Below are 21,459 nucleotides of genomic sequence, written 5' to 3'. Positions count from 1 at the left end.
CTCAGCATGTTCTGTAATCTCTGAACTCCACCACCTCTTCTGTTACCAGCAACACCCATCAAATGACCCTCCAGTTCAGGAGGGATAGTCTGTTACAACCACCTGAGATGGAAGGAAAAGTAGAAAGCCCTATTGTCTCTCAAAGGCCAGGATAATCCTGTACTGAAGAACAACTGCTTTGATAAAGAAGTGTATGCCTGAAGAATATATGTGTACGTGGAGAGTTCTGTGACAATCTTGTATGAAACAGCGTTATGATACTCTATGCCTAGATTATATCCCTGCATTTTTAGTATGCAAGTATATAAATAAAATTCAGATGAAAAAATATTTAGTCAACATCATCCAGTTTATCAATAAGGAATAAAGAACAACAAATAGGAGTAACAGAACTGCTTGTGGAAGCTGAAGGTCCTACTCCTTTGACAGTGACCTACCAACTACCCAGGCAGAATAACTGGGTTATCCTGATGCCTAAAGTTTTAGCTTTCATATTTTTTAGATTTTGTGCTGCCTAGGTGTGTAGCTCTGAGCTTCATATTAAGTGTTAGTTCTCTTCACAAGGTAGGTAGACAAAACAAATCCTTTTCCAGCTTGAGACCAAGGAGAACGGTTACAAGCTTCAGGCCCAAAAGTATAAAGAACGGTGAACACGAGAAAAAAACAAGAAGGATGGGACTTCATAACCTGAAGCTGTAATTGGACAATTAATCCAATATGCAAATGAACCACAACTTATAAAAGTGTGAAAACTCATGACCAGTCATCTAATTTGTGACCATTTTGGGCCCATCTTGAGTATAGCCCTGGCCAAGCTCTCGTACTGCCCAAAATACATCCTTTAAGATCTTTTAATAAATACCTACTTTACTCTCTTAGCTCTGTCTAGTCTCTGTTCCAGGTCAGCCTTCTCAAGGCATCAATCCCATTTCTTCAGGGATGGGCAGCCACTACAGGGAGCATCTGGATGAGATGTGCTATGAGGAGCCCAGGTAAAATGAAACTTTATTACATTGATAAGGCTACACAAGAAAACAATGGCACTTCTGGTGAGTAACATGAAGAAATGTTTTCTGTGAAGGTCATGAGACCTGAACAGATTGCTTTGAACAGCTGAAACACGGGGCACAGTCTTTGACCTTGCGATTTTGACATTCAACTTTCTAAGCTCCACTTCAGAACTTCATTGTCCCTTCTTGGACCAAAATAATTCTCTGTAGATTTATTGGTAAAACAACAGGAAAGACAAGATTAAACACTAACAAACTTCTCTGTATCAAGATAAATGACTGCAGTCCAAGGTGTCTGATGACAGCTTCATTCTCAGAACTTGAAGTGGTCTCTCAGTCTCTTGCAGCAAGTCATTCTGCAAATACTGCCATAGCTCCCATGCATTCTAGACTTGGAGGACTACTGTACTATCAGATACCTTTCTTGACAAGCACAAAGCACAATTTTCTCTGAGAACTGGCTCCAACTGTCACAATCAGCATGAGATCTATCAAGAACAGCAGAAAGCCACTGAAGAAAAGCAAAGTACCCAACGTTAACACAGGGAGAGAGAACACTATGCAGCACCAGAACCTTTCAACTTGTCTGGTTACTGAAAGAAATCAGTGCTGCTGCATGTTGTCACAGTGCAGGATATAAATTTGTCTTCTTCAAACACTCTAAGAAAACCCTCATCTCCAATATTGAGCAAGCTGGAGAAGATACATCAATAATATATAAACATTTATGTATTACTGATAACCGGAACATCACAAATTTACAATTTAAACACAGAGGAGTTTTGATAATAATATTCTACTTATTTTGGTGCAAGTTTTATACACAGACAAAGAAGTACCAAGCACTTTGAAATTTCTGTCTTGTCTTCCTATAAATTTTAGATCCTGCAGAAGTGTGTTCTTGCCTAGTACTTACCTGGCAATATTATCACAGATTCCATGACCTCCATACTTTGCAGGCTCTATTGGTGCTCCAGCCTTTCTAACCATAATTTTAAGAGTCAATCGTTTACCCTTCATACCAGCAGCTTCAAGTCTACGCTGGATTTCTTCAGAGAGACTTAGAAGAAAAGCTTCTGCTTCCTTAGGCTGAAGGGGAAAAACAACATATTTAGGTAATTACTAGTTTTCAAATACTAAAGGTAGATCATTAAGGATTAATACAATCCAGCTTGTGTAAACTGAAAAGAGCAAGCTGACTCACAAGCAATTGTCTCATTTAACTTCAAGTGGTTTGTTTTCACTGTAGGTCACTTAATTTAGGCAAGATGGTAGATTCCTTTCCTAATGCTGAAAGATGTCTTTAAAAAATGTATTTAGAAACCCCAACACAGAATTGCAAGTCTAAGCAAAAACCTAGAAGAAGAGCACAGGACTTAAAATCTTTTTCACCATGAGGAAAGTCAAGCAGTGGAACATGTTGCTCAGGGAAGTTTGCAGTCTTCGTTCTTGGAGATTTCCAATGCCAGACTGGATAAAGTGCTGAGCAACTTGTGTGATTTATTAGCTTCCCCTGCTTTGAGCAAAGGTCTGGACTACACAAGACCATCAGGTCTCTTCAAACTCCTTTTTTTCCCTATCGTTTCTATAAATACTCAAGATCTCAGAAAGTGCTGAGTTACTTTTTAAATACAATTTTGTTAAAACACTTCCCCCCAAACAAAAAGTATTTGTCAAAAGTCTAATAAAAATATTGTACGGGAGCAGCTGGTGATAGTTTCAGGCACTGGCATCTTCGAATAATCAGCATTTATATGAAAGAGAATGCTAGGTGCTGACAAACCTACTGCAGTTCTCTTTTTCTGTACCAGACTTGTATAACGAATGCAGAATAGCCAGCTAATTTTGTGCAAGCTTCTTTTCAGTCCAATACTTTTGCAGTCTCTCCTCCCATTTTATCGTTTGGTCTCCTACTTCTTCATTTTCCTCATTTCTATTTCGTGGCTAAGGTGGTGCTCTAACAGATCAAAGTGTAAGTGAAAATAATCAGAATATGAGAAGATTCTTCTACAGCTGAAAGAAGTCACTGCAAAAAAGAAGCAAGTTTAATTTACCTGTGTAAACCTTATTCCATAGTTGATTTCTGCTGAAACAGATTTTCTTTCTTTTTCTGTACGAACAGGTCTGTCATCCAAACCACGACAAAATCTGTAGAGCATTTGTCCTGTTTTTGGACCAAATTCTTTTTGTAGTTTTGACATTGAAGCACACTGCAGATCTCCACAGGTTTTAATTCCCAAAGAAGCCAGCTTAGATTCCATTGTCCTGCCAACTCCTAATAACAAAGCAATTAGTTCTGTTAACCTTATACATTTCAAAGCCAGTTAGGTTCTGATTATATAAAATTTTTATTTTTAAACCTATACTAAGTCATATCAAATTAACAAATAAATATATATAAAATTAATTCTGCTCCATAAAACATGGTTTGATTGGAAATTTTTGGTGTCATCACCGGTATATCTTTAATCTGTTTCACGTATTTAGTTTAAAATGTCACACTACAGCATGTCTGTTTATTTTTGGGTAAAATATGAATGAATCCTGCTTGAAAATTGTCTTGAGGTACTGCCTATTACAGATTATACCGGCCTGAATCCCTCCAACAACTCAGTCCAAAATGAGTGTCCAACATGTAATACATTTTCCCCTCATACACAGTGATCTAAACTAAATGGAAACCAACAAATATTTTGACCATTGTTCCACTGCTTCCTAGGTAGAAAAATAATATTTCAGGTAGAAGTGATAGCATACCTGTATCACTTGTGCTTTGAATTACCAAGCACTGGAAATTGTAGGTATCCATGGCAACGGCACATATGTAAGTGTGATAAACTGAAGGATATTTCTGGGATTTGGAGAGGTGGCCTGTTACTTCCAGGAAATATTAATCCTATGAATTCACACTACCAAAGTCAGCAAAAATTAGAAATCTTAGGTAATCAGATTTTATTCTTGATAATGTGTTTCTCTGTCAAGGTGAATCTGTTTCTCTGTCCATTATTAACACAAATACTAAAATGTTTTTACTATGAACATAAAAGTGATTTCTGAAAACTTAAAAATGTTAAAGTCAAAGCACAGTACTATATGAGTAATATTCTGGAGGAAAAACATCTCCTGTAAGTTATGCCAAAGAGAAATTACAACACAACTGTGCTGTAAATAGTGTTTGGCCACTAAGGGTTACATAATGAGAATTTCTGGCAAATCTGCACCTGTCTATGGATGCTATTTCTACCACTCTTCTATTTCAGTGTCTATGGATGCCTGTTTTATAATGCCCTTCCCTCCTTTTTAAATCTTCAACAGATAAAGATACTATTTTTTATATTTAACACTAAATATATGTGTATATATGCAGGCTGATGTCAGCTGATCACTAAAAGCAAAAATGAGTGCTTACTCAGTACTTCTTGCACCACGCCTTTGTCACATTATACTGTGTATGTGTACTGAGTAACAATACAGAGTTACATGTCAGGAAATGCTTTATGTTAGAAAGCTTTAAAGTATCCTCCTGGAACAATAAAAAAAAAGATAAAGCCTGTTTTCATACAGGTGGATGCCATATGTCTTTACTGTCTATCACATTTTGAATAATAAACATGGAATAGCAGCTAATCCTCTTTGATCTAGAAAACAAATTTATAGCGAAAACTGGTTTAGTATCAGGAGGCAAAATAGCCTCTCAAAGACTGGAGTACCTGGAAGACTGGTAACAAGCTGCCCTCTGATAAAATCATCCACTTCTTCAGGTTTTAAGTGATACTGTCCATCTGGTTTTGCTTTACGAGTTGCCATTCTGGCCAGCAGAATATTGGAACCTGGAAAAACAACAAATTAAAGCATGTCTGTGGTAACTTCTGTCGATCCTCAAGTAGAATGCCACAGTTTAACACTCAAGGAAAAAATGCAGAAAGTAGAGTCAAATTCTTTAACTTTTACCAATAATTAAACGAAATATATTCATATATATTTGCAGTATCTACTTTCAAATTACCAGCCAGCACTATTTGCTATGACAGCAGTGAAACTGTAGTGCCCACTGCAATTGCAAAGTTAATAAAGGAAGAATTCTGCTTAGAGTCATCAATTTCAGCTTGTCTCACAAATGGATTTCACACACTTATATTCACTCTGTACAGGTATGTACAGATACTCAACTCTAGTATTAATTAGGAAGAAAAAGAAAGGAGAAAGGAACAAATCAAGAAGAAACAAACCAAAGATGTCTTTTCAGATATGTGACTTCATATACAATACCCACTATAAATCACATAAATCTTTGCTCTTGATGCCTTCTAAGAACTATGCAAAATCATGTCACTCGGTAAACTCTTCCTGCTATCTCAATTAAGGAACACAATCTGTGCTCCTTTTTGTATTTACTGGAAAAATACAGTAGCATTTCATAAAAATGAATGCTAGAGTGGAATTTTAGCATAGTGTTCAGATAAAGGAGAAGTTATAGCTGAACGAGCTGTTGACTTAAGAGTTGGACTTGATGATCCTTGTGGGTCCCTTCCAACTCAGAGTATCTGTGATATGGAAGTTTTTGCTTAAAACTTTCCAGTTATGAATATTTTCTTGCATTTTTATTTACACTAATTTAATGTAAATTGCAACATATTCCACAAACAGGAGTTTTAGCAAACTTACGTAGCTTTGATACATTAACAAAAGCCATCACTGCTTGTAAACAGAAATGAAGTTACTTACCCATCCCCACAGAAGCTGTGCATTTGGTTTGGTCTTTGATTTCAGTGCGGATAGCGTTTGCAAATTCATCAGGAGTCAGTCTGGTCTCTGTAAGGATTTCAGTGATATCTACTAGTGCTTCATCACAACTGACTGCTTCGATGTTGTGAGTATAGCTATCAACACAAAGTAAAGGAGGTGAAACACCAGCAACAGCTCACCATCTGTTAAAACAAATATGTAGCAAATAAAGTCTTCCTTTTTTGGTGGCATTTCCCTGCTTATCTTGTATCACACTTAGATATTAAAAATGCTAGAAGAGCAAATGACAGTAATATTACTAATGTAAGACTAACTTCAACATGCATCTTACCTTGATTTTAAAGGAACAGCTGGATAAGGAGTTGAATATTTATTTTTCATTGACAATAATGAATATCCAGTTTTATTTCAAGTGCATTTTAAACCAGAATGTAGTTTCTAATAGATGTTACTCAAGTAACCTGTTCTCAAACTACTCAAAACACATCTTTTGGAAGGATCTGCCCTCTAAGCAGGGATCTGCTTCTCACTATGTAAATGAGTAAAAAATTTAACAGCGACTCATTTGGAAGTCAGATGTTGATTGTTTACAGGATCTGGCTTCAGGATAAAAGAATACTCAGAAGCATGGTCCTCAGAGTAATAAAAATACTACAAAGGAAGACCTCAAACAGGAATAGCTTCACTGAGGCTCAGAAGCCGGAGATAAAAATACAAAATCATAGCATTCACTCATGGCAAAGAAAGTATGCTTACCATGAAAATCATGCAAACAAACAGCACATTACCTTGCTAGTATTTCATATACTGTCCGTGCAACTTCTTTGTATGCATCAAAATCGTATGAAACTGCTTGAAGATTTGGACACAGCTTTTTTGCTTGGCCAAAAAACATTCCATTCTTTATGCCAACTTGTCTAAAATTAAATAATAAAATAAACCACAAAGTAAAAACAGTGCAAACTTTTCCACACATTAATAGGGAGTACTTTCAATTTGATTATTTGTCTTTTCACACAAAACTGGGAATAGGAATTCAGTCATCAATTCAGGTAGAAATTTAACAGGTTAAAAAAATAACTGCAAAGAGTATTTGAATTAGCTGTGCATTATTAACCATGGAGCATGAGAAATCTGCCTTTAGGAAAATGCTAAACAAAGATTCCAGAAAGCACACTTGCTATCTTCTGTTTCAAATTAAAACCACACATACACTACAGTGACTAAGGTAGTGAAATCTTATATTCCAAGGTGGTGCAAGCTTACATAATTAGGCTCCTGTTAATAAACAGTTTTTCTGAGATACAAATAGAAGCCTGCCTATCCTTGCAAGCCTAAGAAAGCTTCCAATAAAGAAACAATTTCTGGATTATTATTTCCATCAGGGAAAACCCACTGTATTTAGAACACTGTGCTTGTATTTATAACAGTTATTTCATATTCTAAACCTTTTTAAGTTAGGTCATTGGAGATGCTCAGCAAAGTCTCTGCAAAAAATGGTTTTTAGTTTAATAGTTGCACTTTCTGTTTGAAATAAAACCTTTGGAATGTGTCATTAATACTATAAAATACTGCAACTTTGATACAAAACCATGACAACAACATGAAATCAACAGTACCCCAGTGAATGGCACACGGTTCTTCACAGGCTTTATTTCAAGTTGTGTGTAGGTTGGGTTGAGAGCTACTGAGCAGCATCTACAGGGAAGAGCTTCTGTTAAATTCTAACAACCTATATAATTACAACTTTTGAACAGAAACTTCTTCTCTAGATAAATTTAAAGACACTAATAACCACTATTTTTAGATATCTTATGCCTGTCTGTACGGGATTTTCAAGCAAACTTCTGGGTAACTTTTACCTACCTGGCTTCATAACTACAAGAAGCTATTTCAGCCATGGACTGAACAGTGAGATCACAGTCAGCTCCATTAACATGTGTGGAATCCAGATGCTCCCAGACTGATGGGTCCAACTGATCAGGTATCCTAATTTCTGCTCAAAAAATAAAATTTGTCTATGTTATTCTTCCTAAGAGTTTAACAGAATGAATGCAAATAAAATAAAAATGAATGATTTTAATTATATACAATTTCTATACTGTTATCTTTTGACAAAGAGGTTCTTAATACTATATTGATTCATACTGTGGTCCAGAAAAAAACCCAGACCCCTTCCCCAGTAACGTCTCCCTGGATAGGTCTGTACATACTACTGAGAACAATATTAATTGAAAAATGGTGTTTCTATTTCCCCCAAAATTACTAGACAGCAGCTCATTGGTGACTACAAATACCATACTGTAAAATAAGAATAATCTTAGCTTTACTGACCATAAAAATGATCAAACACACATGGCTAACTGCTACAACCACATCCTGCCAACAAATACAAGACACTAAAAATTATTTAACAACTGCTCGACTTAACAAGAACTTAGCTATGCTCCTCTTTACAAAATGCACCCCCAATATCAGAACACTGAAACGTCATACAGAATATAAATCCACTTTATATTGTACCTAAATCTATTTTTCTAATAGTCTAGATGTGACAAAGTAATTTTAAAGAAGTGAAAAGCAGAATGCCAATTAGTTTAAATAAAAAACATTAGCTAAAAGCTTAGATTTTCTTTAACACTCTTACGGGGATATTAATGGAAAAAAAAATTTGCTTTTACCTACTAATAATTCTCTTATTAGGATTTGTCAGTTTCTTTCAAATATCACCACAAACTTATCTTGGACAATTATAAATACTGCCACCTCAGACTTAAAATGAGACAGACTTTCCCTAATTCTATAAAAATTTACTACATATTCTTACATAAATTTTAAAGGATCCTCCAGGCCCACTGGGTACTAGGTACTACACAGAATTTTATGACACTGAATAATAGAAAGACACAAAAGATATTCTAGTTCTTTTTGAGTTTTCACAGTATGTAAACCTTGAAACACTTGCTATACTCTAAATATGGATCAACTTGAAAAAAATCACTAGATGCAAAAACTATGATGCCTGTCCAAACTCCCATCAGAATCAAAACAGGGTATCATATAGATGCTTCTATTTATTTAAAATGAAATCCACTACACAGTTCTTTTTCATTACTGTAGTCTACTTAATACCATACACCTCTGTAATATAATAAATGGGAGTTCAATGCAGAGTGCCACAATGCCTAATTATATTCCACAGTACTAACAACTTACACACCAACAATCTGACTGAAAGGAAACCTGGTGCTGTGTGCACATATGAGCAGCTATGAAACCAGAGAAAGTGGTGTAATGAGTGAATGGAGATACCAGGGGTAGAGCCTAACTCATGTGGAAAACTGCTTTTATTCAGAATTTCTGCTAAATTCGTGCACTTTTTAATTTCTTAAATATTTTAACTTATGATGAGCTCAGTAAGTTACCTAAGATGTCTGCAATTGAAAATTAGAGCAAACTTATGCCCCAAATAAAGATAAGAATGACAAGAACAACTTCTTTAGTCCATGCCTTCCTGTGCCCTGGCCTGAGATGATGCTGTCATCTTGTCTATCTTCACTGGATTCGTCGACTTTTTCCACATCGCAGCAGAGCAGATCCCCCCATGAGCTGATGGAGTCACTTCATGTGAAATTCAGGGCAATGCAGAACACATTGTCCTCAATGGAAGGCAAGGTAGAGAACCTCTCATCAAAAGCTGGGAAACTAGACAGGCACATGGTGAATGTGGAGCAACGGATGGAGAAATCAGAGGCCAGGACCCAAGTCTGTGAAAAAGAAATCGCTGAGAATAAATCTGTGACTAACATGATGGTTAAATTCTGCTGCTCTTTAGAATGAAAAGGGAGATTCTAGGGTTGAGGGAAAGGAAGTCTAGAAAACATTCACATCTTGGGCATCCTGGCCATGAAGAGACCCCAAACTATGAATCCTGATTAACAAATGTTAATCTTTTATCTTTGGAACATGAATGTTAAAGATGGCATGTATGTAGAGAAGTAACTTCTACTATCTAGAAAGCCTATCTCCAATTTGGGGATTTAGGGTGAGAACAGTATCAAGTTTGTGTATTTAAAAGTTATGCATTTTTAGATGAATTAATACAAGAAAAAGAAAAGTATTTCATAAAAGACTGAAGATTCTATTGCTACTAGATATTTGTCTAGCAATGCAGATCAAAGTCAGGAATCAGTATCACTAAAGAAGTAATAATAATAAAAAAAAAAGAAGTAGCTGAAGCAGCAGAATTCAGTACTTGATCAAAAGTGATTCAAAAGGGTTTGGGGTTTTGTGTCTGGGGTGGTTTTTTTGGTTGTATTTTTGTTGGGTTTTTTTTTTTCAAAGTTTAAGGTGCTCTGTTTTCATGGTTTTGGTTTGTTTGTAATTTGGAACCTTTTTTTAAATAAGTAAGATCTGGAGAAGGCAATATCAGAGAAAGCCTGGAAAGTATGAAGTACCAAAAACTGAAGTGGGTTCCATGTTGAAGCATGGATGTAAAAATATGGTCATATTCTAAGCTCCTCCCAACTACCTTTCTATTTCATTTATGTCACATGTTCCCATTGTGTCTGCTGTAACAGCCTAATTTACCATTCTGTATTTTTGACATTTTAGAAAAAGCATTTTTGCATGTCATGCTTGTGCCTACTGCACTGTATTCCCCTCTGGCACGGCTCAATTAAACACATGCTGTGAAGTGTGTCACTTTCTAGGATACTGTGATGTGTGAGAAGCCTCATCAGCAATTCCACCTCTACATCTAAGACCATAACTAACTGTAATTTCTTTACCCCAAAAGAAAGACAAACCATGTACTTATGAGAAAACACAAGTAGAAACAACAGATTTGGGTTTAATTGGTAAAACGATTGTACATGGAGATAAAATAAACAGAGACTCAAAAATATTATGAACTGCAGCTAATGAAACAGAGACTATAAAAGGAGTGTTCGGAAAAAATCCTTTCACCAAAACAATAGGCTGCACAATCAGCCTATGTATCAAGAAAGAAAGAGCTAAATGCCTGCCTGCATGCAAGCCAGGTGGGACTTGATGCTGAAGTTAAAGAAATGAATGTGTGATATCCAGAAAAAGCTGCCACAGTAAGAAACTGAGCTTGTTACACAATGAGGTTGAAAGCTGCTGTACACTTAAGCAATAAACACAGCAGAAGAGATATGACTGACTTTGTAAATCAAAAGAACACACTAGGTATCAGCTGAACTGTAATTCAACCCTCTAACTCTCCAACCCACTCAGCTGTATAAAGTCACACCCTTACCCAGTTCAAGGCCCTAATAAAAGTTAGCAAGTCACTGTATAAACTGAACTACCATACAGAAGCTCTACTGCAGAAAATCCAAGTCCATAAAGACCACAGCCATGTTTTGTCTCGAGCATACTGAGAAGTCCTTAAAAGCTTAAAGGCCAGTGGGTTCCACAAACATATATTCTACCTCAGCTTTGAAGTGTTGTTAAACTACAGCAAAAAAGACAAATGGAATGGCATCAGTTCCAGTAATACCTTGCGTCTATATATCTTCAAAAGCCCCCAACAACCTGCTGATTTCTGATCAGTACTGATGTTTCATAAACAACCACGGAAGAACGACCTGCCTTTTGCCCCATATTGTCTCACCAAAATAAAACTCTGAAGTACAAACTATAACAACAGTACTATGTACCACAAGTTTGATAAAATACTGCATATACAAAAGGGCAAAAGAGAAACTCAACTTCCAAGTCTAAAACAAACTTAAACTGGAGCTACTCCTTGTATATGCACTTTTTATCAACTTTGTGGTAAGAACTATGTTTCTTGATGATTAAATAAGACTGTTACTGGCCACTTAAATTGCCCATGTTTAGGAATATACTTTCTCACACAAAATCAAGTTCAGGCAGTATAATAAAACCTATTAATAAAACTTTGATTTATATTAGTACACTGCTACTTGAGGACACACAAAGTAACAAATTTCTAAATTATATGCAGAATATGGAATTCTCAAACTACAACACACACCCTGGTTTTCAGAAAACAAAGTATTGAACAAACAGAATTCATGAAATTGCAAAGACTTTCCAGAGACCTAAAATGCTCTATGGACCACCCAAATTAACTCATTGTACACAGATATTCTTCTGTGTTGGCAACTGTGTTAGCAACTCAAATGCCAACTTCAATCAGTTTCTCACCGGCCATGTGCTGTTGTTACTACTTTTATAGTAAAAAAACCCTGTATTAGACTTTTAAAATTTGTTTTGCACCTTCTTCTCTATACTTGACTTTCTGAGAAAAAAGTGATCCTGGACAACCTGCATTTATTTTTCATTTAAAGTAACTACATAACTATTCCATCTTACACTCAACCTCAAGAAAGTGAGTAAAACCTAAAATTAGTCTAAAATAATTTACTTGTATTCAGCAAAGCTAACTAACAAGAAGCCACAGTGGCCTGCTATTACTGAGGCCACAGAGCACCATGTTGTCCAAAGGTATTTCTTTCTGAAATCCTCCATATCAAAGAAATAAATTTATCCATGGTACACTTTATGAATAATATTAAAGACAAAGTCTTCTATAACAACAGTTACAAACATACATACAGACAGACTAATCTGTACCTGCTTTGCCATTCAATAGCTTTTTCTGGTAATATTGCTGTTCAAGCTGGGGGTTTGCACCAGGGCGCAGCAGTGCCTTTCCTGTACCTCTGTTACTAGTAACAGCTACTGGCTTTCCTGTGGAGAAAAAATGCATACACTTATAGGTCAATACCTGTAATAGCTTACATTTTAATTACAGCACAATTAGGATAAGATCATAAGGATTTTTAATTTACTTTTTATAGTTTCTTTCAAGCTTAGATGCTCTCAAGGCACTAAAGAAGGAACAGCTATTAAAGAGCCTTGGAATTGTGACAATGAATCTGTCTTAAACTGCAGTCACATGTAAAGAAGAAAAGTTTTTCAAGAGTGAAAATACAGTTTGTCTTTAATAACAATCACAAATGGAAGTTGTGAAATTTCACCAATGACTTAATTTTTTTAGTGCCCAAACCCCACTTTCAGTATAACTGAAATTCGATTTCCAATTTCTCATATTGTAGATTAAAATCTGAGTAAGTTTATCTACAATGTCACAGAAAATTTTTACTACAGATTTTACTTCTCTCTTCTTACTTTAGATACTGAAAGGAGATAGCAAGGAGACTTCAAGTTCTCTCTTCCACTTGTTTTTGGATTGTGAGAAAATAAACAGGAATATGAAAGTTGCATGGTCTGACTATTGAAGATGCAAGAAAAGAAAATTAATATGCCAAATTAATTTTATAATTGTGCAAATTTGGTCTTTTAAAGGCTTAACTCAGTAGACTGTAACACACAGACTTAAATACTGACCTTTGAGATCTGGTCTATTTCGGATAGCCACAGACACAAAGAAGCAATCCATATCCACGTGCATTATACAGCTCTGTGGCTTGGCTGAGCTCGCAACAGACACATTACCTAGTATGAAGATACACCAATAGAAAACTTGAACCCTAATTTATACACTTTGGTACTACTCACAGTAGGCATCAAGGTCTATTATCAAGTTTTTACCACCTCTAAAACATATTTTTGTTTCCTCCCACCAAGAAAGGTATTTACTCCAAGAAAGGTAAACATAGGTAGCAGACAAACAGCCTAAACAATGAATTAATGTGAGAGTTTCTATTTTTTATTTTCTTATAATTTACACCTTCTACCCTAACAAGCTTCCCAAATCCAAGGAGATTAATGCATGTTGGCACTGGATCTTAATTTCGCTATGTTAACACAGAATCAGGAAGAGAATTTTACTCCATTTTGTTCATCAATCAGAAGATTGCTTGAAAAGATAAAAATATAAGTTTAGCTACACTATGAGCTACCATTATTCTCCATGAAACATACCACAATTAGTTTTAAAAGTCCCATGCAACTGGATTTTGTCATTGCTCTAGATGCATGCAAGCATTCAGTGAAGATGAGCAAGGTAACTCCTCACTGAAAAACATACGTGCCTAAAACACTAAAAATTCTTCCTACAAGTTCTAGTCTGCATGTCACCAAAGGTGGCAATATCTAACAAAAAAAATTAACTTGAACAATGCATAAAGTGTAACAGTAAAAAAATACTTCAATACATCAAGTGAACTGTTCCACTTAACATCTGAGTTAATTACTGAGTAATCAGAAAAATATTCTCTTGGTTTTAAATCATATACATTTTGAACTCATTTTTTGAAAAATAAGGACTGTCTTATAATAGGTTATAATATTTACAAATATTATAATATTTACAAATCAAGAGATCAAGTCAAGGAGCTGCTTTTTGTCAACTGAATCACAGGCATTAACTATTTGAATACTCTAGGCCAAATTAAAGAAAATATAAAAATATATTAGCTTATACCACATTTTGATTAAAAAATACATATTAAGTAGTCAATAAGCTAACATGTTTGATAACTGGGGTGTCCTAACACAAACAGAATTAATAAATTTATTTGCTAACAATTTTTTTTGATGTGGCAATTCCTCAAGCATATCTTCATATGATTACAAGCGAATAACTTTATAGCACAGGAGTCAGAATCTCTTTAATGATACAAAGCTAACCTTTTAATTTAATAAGACTGTAAGCAAGAGATTCTAAAGATGCAAAATATTTTATCTGTAACACTTTGACTCTAATAAATTCTACATTTTTTTCACTTTGGCCCTTGATGCAATGACATAAAATATTTCTCTTCAAGCCAGGTTCCAAAGTCCCTTGTGACACTACTACCCACTTTAACAGATCCAGAGCTCTATAAAACTTACTAACAAAAAATAAATTATATTTTAACTCACGTCCAAATGTTACTCATCTTTTAAATGCTCATGCTGAACAGTAAGGATTTTCTCTTCTCTTTTTTTCCCCTGCAGATTTTCACACAGCAACTACAGATTTGTGTATTAAGATATACATTGTACTTTTCTCCCTTATCAATCCATATATCTTGGTAAAGTCAGAAATACTATTTCTACAAGGAAGAATTGAATATAGACCAGAGTATCACATTAAGTAACATTTTAACTTAAAAAAACCCAAACAAAGCCAAAAGCAGTTGCATCCATTAGTGTTCACTGCACCAAAGTCATCAAGTTTTTCCAGATAGTCTGACTGTAATATGAATGCTCAATGCTAAACTATTAGTCTCATTTGGACATTTAATGTATGAAGATATAAGGCATCTTCTTAACATAAACCTTCTTAAACAAGTATCTACCTGTGTCAGTTTTAAGTGCAGACCTGCCTGCTTTCCATTTTTTAATTTTTTCCCTTCCTGGAAAGACACCGCTGCTTTTTCTCTGCAGGCTGTTGACAAACTCTGTCAATTCACACTTCCACGTTGATATATGATGCAGTCTTGAACGTGAATAAAAGTCAGAAATAAAACTACAATCTGAAGGTTTGGACACAGGTAAGGAAGCTGCCTTGCTAGGAGCAGGTACAGAAGTGCTTTTTGTGCTTGAAGGCCCCTGAACAGTTGAGTGGTGAGCACCATTTATTTTAGCATTACTGTGCAAAAATGAAGATGAGGATGAGTTACTCATAGTCCTGTGTGGACTCCACAAAAAGTCTGTATTTTTGTTGCTTTGCTGCAACTGCTGCATTGTGCAGTCTCTAAAGTCAACCATGCCTTTGTCAGTCTTCCCCTCCTCCTGCACAGGGCCTGGAGACAACCTGCTTGCAACACTGTTGCCAGAGGGCACCAAGCATTCCTGTGTCTTTAAGGCACTGGTAGAAGTGTGTGTGTGTCCATTAAAAAGGGCAATGCTGTCTTTATGAGATTGAATCCCATTTTGTTTCCGCATGGGAAGAATCTCCTCTAGCTCTGTAAATCCAAAATCGTCACTTTCTTTTTCCTCTTCTTCATTCCAACTGCTTATTCCATTGGGTGTGATTTCATTTTCCATTTCATACTTTTTAATATGATTTCTGAAACAGATACAATAATTAAATACTGCATATTTTAGGCGCATTTACATGTAATTTCAAGCTTTTTCTTACTAATTGTTCTCTCTATATACTTCAGTTACATTCCCAAGACAATTACCTCCAACTCTGAGCCACGTCCTCTCAATAGCACAAAATGTAAAGCCATACCCAAGATTTTACAGATCTCATGTATTATTAACTATGAATTTATATGGGAGTGACCATGCTCATAACAGAAAAGCTATTTCCAAGGCCTTTAATCTGGCAGGCAGTCTCTAACTCAATTACAATAATTATTTGTTAACACAAGTGTACTTCCACGTACAGCCATGAGTGTTGCAGGAGCACACAAACCATCAGAAGTAGTTGTCCTTTTATCAAGAGATGTGATTTTTCCAAACTAGTTATAAACAAAAAGAAAACAAAGTACACACAGAGAACTATTTTTTAGGAATTATTTTAGATTGTTAGATTCATTTTAGTTTTTCTTAATGAAAAAATCTGTTCAAGCTCTAAAAATCAAATGTATACTTTGCTTTGATAAAAACCACAAACAAACTAATTTTCAGCTTTTAAGCATATAAAACAAAGTATTCTGCCACAAGTGCACTAGCACAAAGATAAAGCTTTCACTCAAAAAATTAACTTTGGAAATTAAACCTAAAGTTTTCAAAAGTTCTACACACTCTTGATCTGCTGGAAAAAACCCAACAAACCCAACCATCGCTCCCAACTCCCAAACCTAGCAATTAAGTATGCAAAAAAAAGCCAGGAAAAAATAGCTATTCAGTATGCTACTGAAACCAGAAAGCCCATTAAGCATGACAAAAATTTGGTTAAGATTATCAAAACATAAATTATCGTAAACACGGTATTTTTGAAGTTGTATGGTTGAATACGGTATATTCAGTGGTACATACTAAGTCGATAGGCAGGCTTTTACCACAATGTTTTCCAGACTACACGGATATTTTGGAAAGTCTGAATATTCTTCTCATTTAAAAAAAACCTTAACAGTGCAATAGTAAGTGGTCATGGTGATTGTACCACTTGTTTAAAATATGGGTATGAAACATTGCTTAAGATAGTAATTTTGTGAGACTGGTTTTATTTTCCTAAATGTAGACAAATCCTACTCATGTGGTAAAGTCTCCTCAGCATTATGCATGACTGGATTGTAAAAGAATCAGTGGACTGTGGAAGAACTCAGATCACCAGTACAAATCAGAAAGTACAGTATCTTGCACAGTATCCTTGACCCTGTTTGAGCAGTAGTGTTGAACCAGATGACATCCAGATACCTTTTCCAACCTACATATATTCTATAATGTTATTATTCTTGCCTATAAAGAACAAATCTGTATTTCTGGAAAAGACGCAGGAATCTTCTTATAAAAAAAAAAAATTATCTATAGAAGAGTTCAAGTGGAATCTTTCTTTCCAAATTCCAATTCCTCTGTCAGTTAAAAGTTTCACTGCTGCCTTCTCTTCAACTCTCCTCTCAAGGTCTTAGGTCTCTTAGGATACTTTTTTTATATTGTAATTTCATTTTTTAATCCATCTTCTCTCTCAAAGCATGACTTAAACCTTGGTGATAGCATACATTATGTATGCTGTGACTTTCTCCTTTTTTTTTTTTTAACAGGCTAAAGAAAAAGATTAACAACTAGTATGCATTTATATTCATTCCTAGGCACCTTTAGCAAAAATAGTCACCAGCTTATTATTTTTGAAAATGAAGACCTACTTTTCAGTATCACCAATCAGAATCCTTTAATGAATGCTTGTTGCTTCCATACAGATATATTACATCCTAGGACTCCTAGGTCATATTATCAAGCATACTGGTTCAAAGACTAGAGACAAGGCTTGGAGTCAAGGTAACTGAGTTCTTTCCTCAACTATTTATACAGCTATACTTTACTTTGAAATTTCAGCACCTCAGAGCTTGCATCTTACAAAGCTGAAATGAGATTTAAAAATGCTCTTTACAAATGCAAACTCACTATGGGTGAATGATAGCATCTCCATTACAAAATCAGAAACACTTACACCCTGTTGAGATCTTTAGCTATATTGCTTGGACCTGGCATGGCATCTTCAGGTTTGCATATGCTGTTAAAGTTGAGACCTTTCTGAAGACTTGACTGCTTGCTGTAAAGTTGATACGGAATATGTGAAAGGAGACGCCCAGCTTTAATGCTGAAAAAAACCAAACCAAAGAACATGTTTTACTGTTTAAGAACTTTAAAAAAAAAATCACAACCTTCTATGCTAAAAAACATCCCTTTTATGTACTTGTAGTGTCTTCCACAACCCCTTTCTCACCCTTAACTGGATTGAACCAAAAAGTAATTTGTGATGTGGTGACTGGTGCAACAAAAGGTATTTGCAAAGATGTGCTGATCAGCTATCTATATCCATTTCCCCTTTCAAGTGACACACATGAACCTCAAATATTTAATTTATACAAAACAGTCAAAAACCCCCTTGGTTAGTGGTCCAGGTTATTCTACCTGAACAATGCTGACTGTGCTCTTTAACATGGAAAAAAATTAGGGTAAAATTTGAGGTCAGCTAGGATGTGGTTGACTGTTAAAAATTAACTACTTTTTCCATTCCACAAGGCTGATTACCCCATCTTGTACAAAATTCACTGATGCAAGCTAAACAGAAGAAGAATTTCCAAACAGACCTTCCATAAATATCTACAGCAATCATTCCAGTTATTCCTACTGTGTTCCAGTCTATCTCCTTCTTTTTCTTCTTCCACTGAAACTGTGATTATACTTCAGTAACTGCTAAATACTTGAGAAGTTACTTGAGTAACTTCCTTAGGGAAGCCACACACTTGAGAGTGAAATAGTCTCAAAAATACACCGTAGGATGATTTAATCTCTCCACCCCAACACCTGTTGCTGGCAGCAGAAATAACAGCCTTCCAAGCTGCACTTCACAAACTCTTCTTTGTATACAATTCTTCATACTGAACACTGGCTCAGAGACACTGGGACTTCTTCCAGCAGAGAAACCTCTCCCATATCAAAGCAGATTAGTATCAGCATTTAGTTTTGAAGATAGAACTGGAGTCAGATTTTAAAGATAATTTAGCTCAGTGTTTTTCTGTTCTTCAGCACCTGAGTGCTTTCTCTTGCTTGAATCTGTACTACTGTCAAGGGAGCTGGACAGTAGAACAAAAACACTTGGGAGCTTTCTGGCTGCAATTAGAGAGAATATAGTAGGAGATCACATTTCCCAATTAGATAAATTAAAACTAGTTAAGCATATACACACGTCTCGTAAGGTTTCTATAGAAATGGGATAGCAAAATAGCCCCAAAAATATATCAATTAACTACTGTTTGATATATGAATATACATCATTCATAAAGGAATATAATTTGCATCAAACACTGCCAAACAGAGTTAAAAATATACCTGGGAGAGTTCCAAAGCTTTCTTGTATACAAAGTGGCAATGCAGCAACTGAATTTAAACAATGCTTGATTTGACTGTTTCTCAAAAGACCACCCGAATGAACACAGGTGCAGAGCCACCTTGGTAATATTTCAGAGTAACTGTTACAATTTCAAGGTGATTAAACAAACCCACATTTAAGAACTTGTTCATGATGTCAAGGTTTTAGCTACTGGAGTAGCTGCATTGCTAGATCAACAAACTGTCGGGTTTTTTTTCCAAATTGCATTAAAATACAGCAATAAAAATCCTAGTTTAGATACATCATTCAACATCTTTATCCATTTCACCTTCCCTGTGTCACATAATTCAAAACCACTAAAAAAAAAATAGGCTGGAAAGTCCAAACACTGCTCAAAGTGTTATCTTTAAAGTCATACCAGGTTGCCCAGGACTAAAAGTACTCCCAAATTTTGAGTATCTCCAAAGGCAGAAATTCCACAACCCTCTCTAGGCACCTGTTTCACTGCTTACTCTCTTTTAACTGCGAAAAATCTTTTTCTTATAGTCTAACTTTTCTTTGCTGCAACTTTTGACTATTGTCTCTTGTCCTCTTGCTGTATATCCTGAGGAAAAAATGTGGCTCACGCCCTCCGTAACCTCCATGCAGGTAACAAAAGACAACAATTAGATCCCATCCTAGTCTTCTCTCCAAGCAGAACAGAACCAACTTCCTCAGTCTCTTGTTATAGAACACATGCTCATATTGGTCGTGCTCCTCTGAACTGAACTGTGTCCCAGCCTGTGAGTCCCTAGCCTGTCTGGTTGCATGGAACTAATTCTGTCTGGTGTTCAGGAGTCTGCATTTTGCCTTGTTGAATTTCATCAAGTTTCTGCCATCCCATTCCTGCAGTCTGTTGATGCTCTCCAGAGGGCAGCCCTGCTCTCCAGTGTATCAGCTGTTGCCTTCTAAATCATCCACAAACTTGCTGAAGCTACTTTCTACTGTATCACTGTGGAAAGCAGCTTCAGCTACTAATGTCCATGTTGTTAGTGAAGACATTAAACTGCATCTGTCCCAGCATGAACCCTTTAGAAATGCCCTTTGTGGCTGTTTGCTAGTTTGACTCCAAACTGCTGACCACTATGGTGACCAAGGCAGTGGGGCCAGCACTTATATCCCTCAGCCAGCAGCCCAACATCCAATTCATATCTCCCTAATTTGTCTTCAATCATGGAACAGAGGACTGTGTCAGAAGTGCTACTGTAGTCATAGCAAATGGTATCTACTCCTCTTTTTTTTGCATTTGAAATCCTCATCAGAAAACTGGTATTCTGTCATACCAGAATAATACATTTTTAAATTATTTTAAACTATTTTCTTCGTATTTGTATTAGATTAACACAGTCCTTCAGGACAAAATATTCATCTAATTTGAAAATCAAAATAAGGAATCCACAAATACTGGTACCTCATGTTAGCATCCTCAGTCTCTGAAAAATGATTACAAATGTCAAAGAAAGTTAAAAGAATATTCAAATTTGAAAGTCAAGCTCTCAGATCACCTGAATTTGGCTTTCACTGCACAACAACCTTTTCCATGCTACATAATGGTGTGATGTATTTTTCCAATAAAGGAATACTGACTTAAGAAGGAGGCCTGCCTGTAATCCTCTCCATTTGCTGCAAGCATAGAGAGGTAGCAAAAACACACAATAAGGGACATGCAGAAAGAATGATTTTGTCACTACAGCAACCACACTACTACTCGGCAACACTGGATTTTTCAACTACTGTTGCAGAAAATCTCTATGGGATGCTAATTAAACCAAATTCCTAGCGCTACTTCCATTTAGCAACAGGTTTATAAGTGTGACTTTAGACCACAGTTTAGAATATGCAAAGCTTTTAATGAAACAATGAAGTTCTACATATGCCTCACTATCCTTGTGTAAGTAACTGCAGAATCTTATACACTTTCCGTGGCATATCCCAAATGATGAAGATTTGTGGTGTTTTACCTTAATGTCTTTTAGGTGGCTCTCAAAAAAATAAAATTAAATAATAGCCATTGTAATGGTGCTATGTTACACTCCATCTTTGGAAAGCAGACAGATGCTATAGTGATAAGCACCAATAAAAGACAGGAATTAATTCTTAATTTCATTACCAGCAAAGAATTCAAGTCATATGCAATAAGTAAGGAACAGGAGACAAAAATGAAAAGCCAAGTCACCATATTAGCAGTCTGCAACCTGAACTCAATCTCTT

At 35.7% G+C, this 21,459-nt stretch overlaps 1 protein-coding gene across 4 annotated transcripts in view; it reads right to left on the bottom strand.

The window, feature by feature from the left end:
* Positions 1-21,459, bottom strand: part of REV1 (REV1 DNA directed polymerase) — a 55,692-nt gene that overhangs the window by 14,938 nt on the left and 19,295 nt on the right. For 2 of the 4 annotated variants that reach the window (XM_083885205.1, XM_083885204.1), the window contains 10 exons: positions 17,824-17,973; positions 15,059-15,771; positions 13,161-13,268; positions 12,384-12,500; positions 7,623-7,752; positions 6,545-6,673; positions 5,736-5,890; positions 4,721-4,840; positions 3,065-3,285; positions 1,927-2,099 (listed from right to left, as the gene is read on the bottom strand). In XM_083885205.1, coding sequence (XP_083741331.1) covers positions 1,927-2,099; positions 3,065-3,285; positions 4,721-4,840; positions 5,736-5,890; positions 6,545-6,673; positions 7,623-7,752; positions 12,384-12,500; positions 13,161-13,268; positions 15,059-15,771; positions 17,824-17,973 — 2,016 coding nt within the window. Of the gene's footprint in view, positions 1-1,926; positions 2,100-3,064; positions 3,286-4,720; positions 4,841-5,735; positions 5,891-6,544; positions 6,674-7,622; positions 7,753-9,181; positions 9,502-12,383; positions 12,501-13,160; positions 13,269-15,058; positions 15,772-17,823; positions 17,974-21,459 lie in introns of those variants that run through there. The other 2 variants (XM_083885207.1, XM_083885206.1) reach the window with 2 other exon arrangements.

This window comes from Zosterops lateralis, assembly GCF_965231275.1.
Source record: "Zosterops lateralis genome assembly, chromosome: 2".
NCBI classification, from domain to species: Eukaryota; Metazoa; Chordata; class Aves; order Passeriformes; family Zosteropidae; genus Zosterops; species Zosterops lateralis.
The sequence above is the reverse complement of the archived record's forward strand: the minus strand, read 5'-3'. Positions and strand labels throughout refer to the sequence as shown.